The sequence below is a fragment of the Vigna umbellata genome, chromosome 7 (genome assembly GCF_029865625.1).
Source record: "Vigna umbellata cultivar VRB3 chromosome 7, Vumbellata_1.0, whole genome shotgun sequence".
NCBI lineage: Eukaryota > Viridiplantae > Streptophyta > Magnoliopsida > Fabales > Fabaceae > Vigna > Vigna umbellata.
Genome location: NC_142171.1, coordinates 20,855,485 through 20,867,540, shown reverse-complemented (window position 1 = coordinate 20,867,540; position 12,056 = coordinate 20,855,485). Strand labels below are relative to the sequence as shown.

At 34.4% G+C, this 12,056-nt stretch overlaps 1 protein-coding gene across 2 annotated transcripts; it reads right to left on the bottom strand.

Moving 5' to 3' along the window:
- Positions 1-4,003: 4,003 nt before the first annotated feature.
- On the bottom strand, positions 4,004-5,965 carry LOC148195391 (putative WRKY transcription factor 62). 2 transcript variants are annotated; one of them, XM_088093780.1, is made up of 3 exons: positions 5,567-5,965; positions 4,662-4,766; positions 4,004-4,540 (listed from the first exon to the last, which is right to left on the bottom strand). In XM_088093780.1, exons 1-3 carry the CDS (start codon positions 5,923-5,925, stop codon positions 4,102-4,104), a joined length of 903 nt encoding a protein of 300 aa, XP_087949906.1. In that variant the 5' UTR covers positions 5,926-5,965; the 3' UTR covers positions 4,004-4,101. The 2 variants fall into 2 exon arrangements, with proteins under 2 accessions (XP_087949906.1, XP_087949907.1); XM_088093781.1 differs by having other exon boundaries at positions 4,662-4,760.
- Between the last annotated feature and the right edge of the window lie 6,091 nt (positions 5,966-12,056).

Below are 12,056 nucleotides of genomic sequence, written 5' to 3'. Positions count from 1 at the left end.
CCATCACCTCTTTCACCTTTCTTCTTGGCGTCTGGTCCTCTCTCCAGTTCAAGTGGCTCCTGCTCGAAAACCCTTCCATCGCGGTTGCCCTCGAGCGTCTGCTCTTCGCTTGCCTCCCCGTCTCCGCCGCGATGGAGGGTTTTGTTTGGGGATTTTTGGCCAATTTTCTGCAAGACATTGCTCTGTGCCCATCCCCAATTTTCTGGCCCCTCCATGCTGCCACAGCTCTCACTCCAAGACATTGCTTTGTGCCACACTGACGGTGGCTTCAGCTGCTCTAGATGCGGTGGAGGCGTCGAGGTTGGAGCCTGAAGTGGAGAAGAGAGATGGTTACTAGGTTTTGAAGGAAGAGTACAAGGGAGAATCGGCCCTCAAGAAAAGTTGAAGCTTGAGAGAGATCCCATGAAGATGTTCATGGAAGGTGGGATTGAGGATCTAGCTAAGATGTCCCTTGAGGAAATTGAGAGCTCCAAGCACATTAAGGATGATATTGATGTTAGACTCAAGTGGCTTGGCCTTTTTCGTAGGAGAAAGCATCACTGTAAGTTTGACCTTTTCAACTTCCTTTTTCTTTGATTAGTGGAAACAAAGAGTGTCATTGGTTTTGCAATTAATTTCAAACTCTGGTGAATTAATTTCTGTTTGTGTCATTCTGTTTGCTCACTGGAAATTAGGAGAAAGCATCACTGTAAATTAATTTCATTTCAAACTTTGTTGAAGAACAAAATTTATTATTTTGTACATTTTGTTTGTGTCATTGGTTTTGCAATTACATGTGTGGAAATAGAGTAAGATGATACTTGCTTATTTCCCTGGAAATTTTGGAGGTCTTACATTCTATGAAACTTTTGTCACTCGTTCTTCTTCTCATGAATACAGTATCAAGTAATAATTTTTTGTCCATGTTTAGGTTAATCTTGAAGAACTTGAAGCTGACCTCCTTGAGATTAATGCAAATAATGAGAAATTGAAACACACCTACAATGAGCTATCAGAGTATAAGCTTGTTCAAGAGAAGGTATGTTTTGCTAAGTTCTTTCACTACCACAAATGTCATAATCACTTCTGATAATTTGGTTAACTTTGTTGTTCATCTTTCTGGTGTTTAAACTCTATTTAGAATGTATAAGTGTTACCTTTTGCATACTGTTAGTCCTTATTCTTGGGTTTGTTTTCTTTTCTTTCCCTGACTGGATAAGAAAACTGCAATCAAAGTGGTAATGGCTTTTTCTCATTTATCATTTCAGGTTGAAGTAATGTCGTAGCTCAACAAAGAAAGCTTGAAGTCCAGATAATTGTCGAGCTCTGTTTTACTTTCATAATAATATGTTGCTTTCATTTCAACTGTACAAATTCACTTCACCGTGGAATCAAATTTAGTATAATTTAATTGACAATTACATTTTCTTTATTGTATTGGTGAATGTTGCTCTTGATGGTGTTACATTTGTTGGGATTTTGTCTGGTTGTACGCATATGGGGTTAGTGAGAGATGGGTTTCTGCATTTCCAATCGATGGTTGGTAATTACTCAATTGTGCCTCAGATTGAGCATTATGGTTGTATGATGGATTTGTTGGGAAGAGTTATTGCCTCAGTTCAACTTCAAACCGAGGCATAATCCCTACTGCCTCGGTTCATCAACAGTCAAGGCCAAAAGTCTGACGAAAAAAATAGTAAAAAAAGGAACACACTTTACTGTCTCGCTTGCATTTGAACCGAAACTAAAACATACATTTTTTTGTCTCGGTCCTGAACCGAGGCAAAAAGTCACTTTTTGCCTCGCTTGTATATACCTCGGTTGCAGAACCGATGCATATAAACGAAAATAACCGCTGTCTTTTCCCTTTATTGCACTGGTGTAATATGCCTTATATGCTTCGGGTCCCCTTGAACCGAGACGTATAAGTTCGCCTAAATTACAAAAATGTCACCGCGTTTTGATAGGCTTCGGTTTCTCCTAAACCGAAGCCTATAGGACGAGTTAAAAAGCAGTTTTTTTACTAGTGCTAGGTGCAACCTCGACACCAGCTTGAACTTCAACCCCACCACACCAACAGTCCCACCACATCCAGGTGAAGAATAAGAGGCCAAGAGAAAAGCAAAAGTCAAAACAGAAACCAAGAAGCATGATTGCGGCCCTGTCGTGTGGCTCGGCACTCGTGGTTGTCGGATTGTGCATGTGCATTGTGTGGCCCTTGTAAGAAATTCCCAGATAGATCTAGAACCTCCTAATTTTAATCCCAATTAAAATTTCAATGAACCCTAATTTTAAAATCTTTCAGAAACCCCAATTTTTAAAATGTTTCTTTTATAAAATGCCACGTATAAGGGTTTCTTTTATAAAATGCCACTATGCAAGCCACGTTTCAACAACTATCTACGTCAACATCACAGGTCATCAAAGACTTAACTCCGTTAAGTCAATTTAACGGCAAGGGCCCAATTCAGTCAATTTTTCAATATAAAGGACCAAATTAGCGAAACCTATAAGACGAGATCTAACTGAAAAAACTCCACATAAATAAGGACTTCCGAAGGGGTTTAACCAAAAGAAAAATGGAGACATCTTGATCCCTTAGAGAAAGAGTGTGACTTGAACTTGCAAGATGAACAAGTGTATTAAAGAGGTTTGTCTCAATTCTACAAGAACAAACACTACTGTGTGTGAGACATTTTATGACAGGTCTATTAAGACAAAATTGTCTATACATCTGAAATTTCTTATGTTTTGAAGTTTAATCAAATAACATTAAACAAAATAATAAATTGGAAATAACATAGGAAGAAAACATAAAAATTAGAACCAAAATCCCCAACATAGAAAAGCTTAGGAAAACATTTAGGATTTTAGGAAATAGAAAAAAAACTAAGTCAAAACACCTAGACGTAATGCTAAACAATTGTTAAGTCAAAAGTTACTAAGAGAGTTAAAGCTAAAACGCGTAAAGCTTATTATACCTAAAGGGTATTCAGTTTAACTCTTGGGATAACGAAAGTCATGTCATTGACGAAAACACTCCAAAAGACTAAAACCTAAAACATCAAAGAAAACACAAACAATGCTAAATGTCGTCTATCTAAGAAGGCAATATCACAAGGATCGTTTACTCAACCTAAACGATACCATGAACTAAACTATTACTTTGTCTAACGGTGAAGTTTTTACTCAACACTTGGTATCTTAAGAAGAAAAACTTAATTGTTAAACGTTACCTCAACTGTAGGAAATCAAAAAACACTTTGTTGTTCTGAACAAACATTAAATAACATTAAATGTTCAACGTTAAAAAACAACATGTGGTGGACTAGGCCAGACGACCAGTTTTGACAGCACTACTTCAATATAAACATTCATCTCACTCTCCAAACACATTCTCATTCATCATTTCAACCATCCGCATCCAGACACATGATTTCCATGGAAGCAATTTCAATATTCATAAGGTGGATTTCCATCATTTGACACCAAAACTTGTTCCTTCATATTTTTGGGTCATGTTCCATCATTGATGTCAATTTTGCATATTAATGTGTTTGTCCTCTTCTATCATTTAGTATTCCACTTTCCATCATTTGGAATTTGAGCAAGTCACTCTTCCATCACATATGACATGCTTTCATTAAATTCACGACACAAATATCGAATCTTTTAAAAGGACGTTGAAGCAACACCCAAATTTGTAATTTGTTTAAGATGAAAAAAAACACTCCACTCCACTTCCTACTCCCAGGCACCCTATACTCCTATGAGTTGAACCTAGCAAAATTGTTATGTATTTTAAAATAAATTCATATCTATGCACGTCCATATCAAAGTTTCATACATGCGAAATTACATTAAACTTCTTTCATAAAAGGTGAATAATATTAAGAATATATATAAAGTATATCAGTTTTGGAGTTACATTCAATACAACTTTCTCATCTAAATTTATTTATGTGTACATATTATTCTATCTAAAAGAATATGACTATTATTAGGTGCCTCAAGCACTGTAAAGACTTTCTAAATTAAGTAATAAAAGCAATTAACCTCTGTTCGAAGATGAAGTTACCAAAGCCCTTACAGAAATAAATAAATGTAGAAACTGGAGCATTCCTAGCCATCAAAATCCATATCGCTCCCATAAACTTGATCAAATAGAAAAGATTCAGTGGAGGATGGCATAGACTGCACAGTGTCATGCCTCAAACAATTGAAATCAAGTTCATAGTCACTTAACAGATTGTAATCTGAAGAGGGTAATTGGTTGTGTATACCACAGTCATCCGGAATCACTTCCATAGGCTCCTGTTTCGTGGATGAAAAAACTGATGATAAAAACTGGTATTTTTCTTTGGTCGGGAAGGTGGTACTGAAGCTAAGGAACATACAAGAGTCAGAAGAAGAAGCTGGTTCCAACATTATTTCTGGACTTTTGCAATTGTGATGACCATAATAAGTTGTTCGGTACAATGGAGGGTTCTCTTGAATCCTTTGAACCTGTTTGGTTGCTGGACAACCCTGATCATACTTGTGAGTGCATCTGTAGTAGGTCCTACACATATAGATTACCAGAATTGAATTATATTGGATAAGTATATATAAGATCATAAGAGAAAACCTATATAGAGAGAAAGGGAATTTTTGTTGCTTGAAATTGAAGAATATATATATACCTGAGGTATTTTGCATTGATGGTCATTTTCTGTCCATACTTTCTCCATATATAGCCATCTTCAATCAGGTGTGAGCTGTTCTTCTCCCATGTTGGTGCACTTGATGTCACAAGGGGGAAAATTCCAATGATTAAAGAGATTATTTACCTACTCAACTAATCCTGAAATCTAATGTATAACTACAAATATTTAGGCAATCAATTGCAAGGTATATAACAATTAACCAGTACAATCATTGTCATTCTATCTGTTAACACTGTAATGAAGCAAATTGTGATTATGACTAAAGGTTTAGTCTCGGTTAATTTTACTGGGAAAGTATCTTCTTTGCACTGTATATATATACAACTAGTACAGCATATCCTTTGATAGAACTTAGGAACAAATCTTTCACAGCACTGAGCTCATTTGAAGGACTATATTAAGGAAACACGTTATCTTCTAAAGAAATATTAACAGTAAATAAGTCCAGGAAATATTTTCAACAAAATATACAGTTAATATTAATAAAACTGAGAGAAAGAACAAGCTTTGGAAATTAATTTCAAAACTGAAACCATATATAGATAGAGTGGGCCAAAACAATTAGAATATTTTAAAATAAAAGTAACTTTATGATATTCAAGCTACAAAATTTAACATAACCTCTAAATTAAATTAGGTAGAAAAAGGATGCATGATTATTGAGATCAGCTACAGAGAAGTTTAGATCTAAAGAGACGATGCAATGAATTTGAGAACTCTATCTCCAACGAGAAATAAAATCCCACTTTGATTAGGCAAAAGCGATATATATCTTTCTAAACATAAAATGATAACAGAACTAATTAAACGATCCAATTAAGAAAATTAACAACAATCATCGCAAATAATTTGCTAATCAGACCTAAATGATATGTTCTTACTTTCTTTTGTGGGATATTCTTCGTCTTTTAGCATTGATGGAACTCTTGCAAACCCCATCCTTATCCTCAAGATTAGGGCATATGAGGGACGAAGAGACATCATTGACAGTGACAGGCATAACAAGAGCATCGGAAACATCACTTTGAGTGCTCAACAGCAAAAGGGTATTTGAGAACGATCTGAGTACCTTGCGAGCAAGATCCTCAGCAGATGGTAGCACTAACCCTTCTACTTCTGCATCTGTATGACTAGTGTTGGATTTATGAACAAGTATTTCAAGTAACTGGTTTGCTGTGTCACGCCCTTTGTTGAGCTCTTCTTCCATTGCTTTTCTTCCATTCGAAGCCTGATTCTCCATTGCTGATATATGAAATGGAGTACAGATTGGAGACACAAACACTGTCTTTTATTGAAAACAGCAATGCCCCCACTAGCAAATTTAAAATTGTTTGCTCTTCAGACTCCAGACAAAAACATCCCTGGCAGTATGAGCTCTTATTCTGACATCACAAGGGGCAACCTTGACCTTTCGGTTTTATGCATTCTGGAGCTGTGGGAGGGAATCATAGGATTCTATCCAGAAGTACATTAGGTTGGAAAAATTTATGATTGGTTGTTGCAAGGAACGGATTATAGTTTATAATTTCTTCTGTAGTTAAGTTCATCTGTTTTAATGGATTAACAAGGTTCTAAGCTAATATTATATATAGAGACAAATTCTCTTGTCCTTTAATGTTTATATTAGTGCACTAATTCATTGACTTGTATCTCAATTGGTTCTTTGTGTAAGGGTTAGAGTATTATTTATTGAAATTGGTGTGACAATAAAACCTCTGAATATGCGAATATCTCCCCTTTCTCTAAAATTAAGCTCCAACAATGTTTGTCAATGGGAAAACCTCCCAATCGAAGGGATTGATAATGTTACATACTCACATTTTAGCATTTTCAAATTTTAACTTTGCTCCACTCTATAAATTGTACTCACTGAATTTACTGATCGAAATGAGAAACTCTGCGTCACTTTTTCCATTCTTTTCTCACTGTGATTTATGTAAAAAATCACTCCTTTGTGACAGTTATTAATTACTGCGTCTTCATTGCTCAGAAAAAAGAGAAAAAATTTCCTATATCTTTCTGTTATTCATGTATATGGCTCAATTGAGTGCCAGTAGATAATGCCCAGTAACATAAATTTCTCAATTACTATAATTATAGAGGATTTAAACTCCAGTAAATTAAACGATTTGCATGCATCGAATGCAATTTGTTTGTAGTCATACTGCATGCAGCCAACATTTGATGATCTTACGTTTTCTATTTACAAGGATGGAACTAATTAATTAGCTACTGTCCAAGGAGAAGGCAAAAGATATATCTATAACATACCTAATAAGTTTTTTTTTTTTTTGTGATGTCTTGATTCTGAAATACGTTAGTTTTTTCTCCAAACTACCTTAACTTTACCTTTAGCAGGGATTCAAACACAAGAAATTACTAATCCATTTATCTTGGAATTATATTAACTCTAATTACCTGGCTGAGGCGAAATTGTACATGTGAATACAGCATTAATTATCTATTCTGGTTTAGGTTCACTTATATAATTCTGGAGATTAATTTTCCTTTGATACTATATTGTACTCTTGGATAGGAATTGACACACCTTATTTTAGCCCTTCTGAAAAAGTTTACTTAGCCTTTGCCTATATTAATTATACATGGAAACTCCAATTAGTTAATCTGATAAGTACTTAAAACTCATATAGGTGGACTTATAAAAAATAATATAGAACTCAAGTTTAGCTTTAAATGAGGTAAATTTAAAATTTGGGCACTAGTTGTCTAACATTGAGTTTGATTCCTTAACTACTCAATATATTTGTTTTGCATTAAACAAACCTATTATTTATATGTTTTAAATTTTGTAATTTGATGTTTGATAAAAATTTATACGAAGGAAAATTTAAATGATATTCAAATATAAATTATGCGGTGACAACTTTTTTTATATGAAATTAGAATTTATTAAGTAAATTTTATAACTGAACTTAAATTTATGTTATCATTGTCTGCATAAGTATTTCATTACCTTTAAAGATAAAGAAAAAGTAAATTTTACTTATTCATATAATCCACGTCAAAAAGGTTGTTTGTTGCGAAAGATTGACAAAGCTTATTAGCACTTAACAATACGCAAGTCAACTCATTTACAACTTCTTCATTGACTTCTACAATTGGGATATTACATATTGAATCATATTGAAAATGTCAACTTTTTTAATTCTTATAATAGATTTCAGACTTTCTAGAATAAAACATAATAATAATAATAATAATAATAATAATAATAATAATAAAAGGTCTTGCTAACAGCTGGTATGCAAATACCAAATTAATAAAAAGAAAAATTAATCATATATATATATATATATATATATATATATATATATATATATATATATATATATATGTATAAAGAGCTAAATTTTTTGAATCTCTCAATTTAGAACCATATTCATAGAGATGATGATTCATGCATCATATCTCATGTTCTTTCTTGGATAAAATATAGTTGAAAAAAATGATAAAACCTAGTTAATTTAATTAGCATTACTCACAACCATGTAATTGAAACCATAATCAACATGCATGTTGTCGTTGAGTTTGGTGCATTCATTTGATATCATATTTGATAAGGAAGTTATAAAGGGTACTCTAACCTGAATACAAGATGACATATTAAAGGAATAAACAAGATAAAGAACAAAATAATCGTAAAAGAAAAAGTGATGTTTGAGCACATTTTCTCCTATTTCTTTAAGCCTATTTCCTCTTCTATTTTTCCCTTCAATTTCCTCACTTTGGATAATGGAAACTTTTATTTTTCGGTTTTTAATGTTAGCTTTTGTGTGGGATATTTTTTTACATTACAACTAAGTATATCTGCTACGTAGAATCTGTGTTATGAACAATTTGTAGAATATAATCTTTGTGGGAGAGTCATACTTCAATGTGATTAAACCTACTTACCAACAAGTATATATATCTTACAAAAAATAGTTATAAAGTGAAAAGAAAAACAATTCCGAAAGGGTCAATTAATTATACGTTGGATTAGCTCATTCATGCATCAACCGAGGCAAAAGTTTAGTTGCAGAAGCAAAAAGCAGAGTTGATATCTACAGTATGAGACTCAGTTATGTGGTAATGCTAACTAGCAAACAGATAAACTAGTTAAAAATGGACAAAGTTGATTCAGCTGACATAGAAAGGTTCCATGATTTGAATAGTTCTTTTAATATACTATTTTCAATATAATGGCCAATATCAGTTAAACACAAACTTAAAAAAGTGTTTCCTAAAAGATGTCTTTGCCAGTTATTTTATTAAGCAAGATGACAGTGGTGGTTAGCATCTCTTAATGATGAGAGGAAGTGAATGGAAACTATACCTAAAATCAGGAGATGAGCATGGCAGTTACTACATTAGCTGAACTTGTCTAAATTAGCCTAGTGTAACCATTAAGATGAGCTAGGTCATTATAAATTAGGTAATAAAAGTTCAAATCACTTTTTAGACAGTACTAAATAGAAAAATATGGTAATACAGATCTATAGTTAGGTACATAAACAGGCCTTAGTTTTCAAAAATACACAACCCAGAATCTGTAAAACAATTGCTGCATCAAAAATCACAAGAACATTGTATAATAATATTATGTTCAGAAAATTTTGTTTCATTTTTATTCCTCTACTAATATCTCGTCAAGGGAACTAGTCAAGACTTCATCTAAAAATAAAATAAAACAGAGAAGAAGAAATTGTACATTATGTAAAATAAACTAAACTTATGGAGGGTTATCTATTATAACTCAAAATAAAACAAATATGTTGTCTTACATATACCATATTAATAACTACTCGAGCAGCAGTTCTCCTTATACCTCTACTTTTTCGTCCTAGACCTTTAAAATTCTTATATTGTCCTTTTTATTAATAATTATTGACTTTCGAACGCCGATTAACACTTTACCAGTTTTCGAACATCGGTTAACATTTTACTGGCGTTCGAATGCAGGTTAACATTTTTATTTTTAATTTATTTTGACGATTATGATAGGCATAGGCACGATGTAAAAGTGGTTGAGGACACACCTGTGCATCGTTGGTTTAAGAATTCTTTAGAAGATGAAAAAATGGATATTTGGGTTAATAGCTATCACCATCAAGGGGTGAAGAGAATGGCCCAACGTTTTGTTTCAATGGCCTTTGCACCTGATGGTTTGATTGAAGGGTTTTATGACCCTAATACTTATAATCCAGAGAGGGTAAGTTCATTATGGGATTGCCATTTCACCCTGAGCGTATGATGAAGCCTGATTCGGATGATTTTGTATGGTATGGAGGATAGGCCAAACAATTAACATTCATGACCGTTCGGTCTATTCCTTGTGTTAAAGGTCAGGCAGACTAATGTTGGGTCAGCACTTAAGTTATTGGTGTTAGGCCAATGCTTAAGTTGTTCATGTTGGGCCATAATTGAGCCAACATTCAAGATATTGTTATTGGACCAATGGTTTGGGCAAATAAACAATTAATAAATTAATAACAGAATGATTAAAGATATTGATAACTGATTGTAGGATAAGAAAATTCTTTATGAGTAACAGACCGAACTTAAAGGTAAGTTCGTATTATTGGACCTATGCCAGTCTAGAGTCCATGAAATAACTTATAAATAGGAGGTTAAGCCACAAAGGCAAGCAGGTTGAACTAATTCTGAGTACTCACTTTCTATTAAATATTATCACGCAAAGTCACTAACTTGAGTGTCAGAGTGCCTTTTGCAGGTACCCTCCCACTCGGCTCGAACTAGAAGAATTTGAAGTAGGAGGTTCAGAGGTCAGAGAGTAAGGAAGGTGACAACAGAAAGGTGTGTCTCTCGGTCATATTAATTATATACAAAAACATTTTGACGCCCACCGAGGGCCCATAGTAAGCAGAAGAAACCCAATGGTGACCATAAGAAACATAGAAGAACAATAAAGTACGAGGGAGTTGATCAAAGATATGCAAGCCTAAATGCAAACACAACTATTGGAGATGTAGAGGAAGTACGAGGAGGAGATTACGGCGTTAAGGGCGGAGAATGTTGTTCGTCGTGAACAACTCGTTTAGCATTCGGCGTCAGCAGCTTCGTCGGCCCAAAGGAATCGCGATCGGGAGGAACGTTCCAGCGTGGCCAGTCATAACCAGCCAACATCCCACCTCGTCAATCCGGACAGTCGAGATGGAAGGAAAGTAAACAATAAGGCCATACCTACAGCAATACCTCTGCAAATAGTTTCAAAAGGTTTACTTCCCTTCACGACAACTATTATGGAAACTCCTATGCCGGAGAAGCCTCCTCCTATGTTAGATAAGTATGATGGTTCCACAAATCCAAATGATCATCTCAGAACGTTCATTAATGGGATGACATTTTACTCATCCAGTGACCCTAGTGATGTGCAGAGCTTTTTCATTATCACTCAAGGGAGAGAGGCATTGGAATGATATAACACCCTTACCCCAAATACGGTGTGGACTGTTTTGCCATCGTAGAGTCTCTTTTCGGGAGACAATATGCTTGCAGTTGAGTGCAAGAATTAACGCACATAGCGTTGGTGAATATTAGACAGGAGAAGGAAGACACTTTAAAAGCTTTTATGAAAAGATATAGTGATACAGTGCGACGAGTTAAAGATGTTCATCAATCCTTTATCATCAACAACTTGTCTTCATGCCTAAAAGCAGGATCGTTTGTAGAACGTCTAATTGCTAGACTGCTTAAAACCTTAGACGAAGTCAAGGAAAGAGTTGCTGAATTTCTCCACATAGAAGATATGTGAATTTGACGGATAAAACAACAACATGAAGCCTCAACAGTCAGAGAAAAAAAAGGATGGAAAGCGATTATTCGGCAATAATGAAAAAGGGAAGAAGCTAGGAAAAACCGAGCTCATGGAAAATTAGCGGCCAATTGGGAAGGACCATTTCGTATCACATAAGATTTGATGAATGAAGCTTATCGTATCGAGTTATTGAACGGAAAAGCCATTCCTAATACTTGAAATGCAATTCATCTCAAGTTTTACTTCAGTTGAATTTTGCTATCATGTTTTGTTTCAATTGAATTCTTTAACCAAGACTTATGTTATTTTAATTCTTTTGTGCTTGTACTTTTGTTGTGAATAAAACCAAACAGTTTCCATTCAATCACAGGTTGTGAGATAGTGTCAACAAATCTAGGAAATGTTCTCAATGAACTTTTAGTCCAAGCCGAGAAGTGATAAAAGTTCTCAATGAGCTGTCACCCCCATCCAGTAAGAACATTCTCAATGAATTCTTAGTCCAAACCAAGAGGTGATAAAAGTTCTCAATGAATTATTACCCATGTCCACTTAGAACGTTCTCAATGAACTCTTAGTCCAAACCGAGAGGTGAT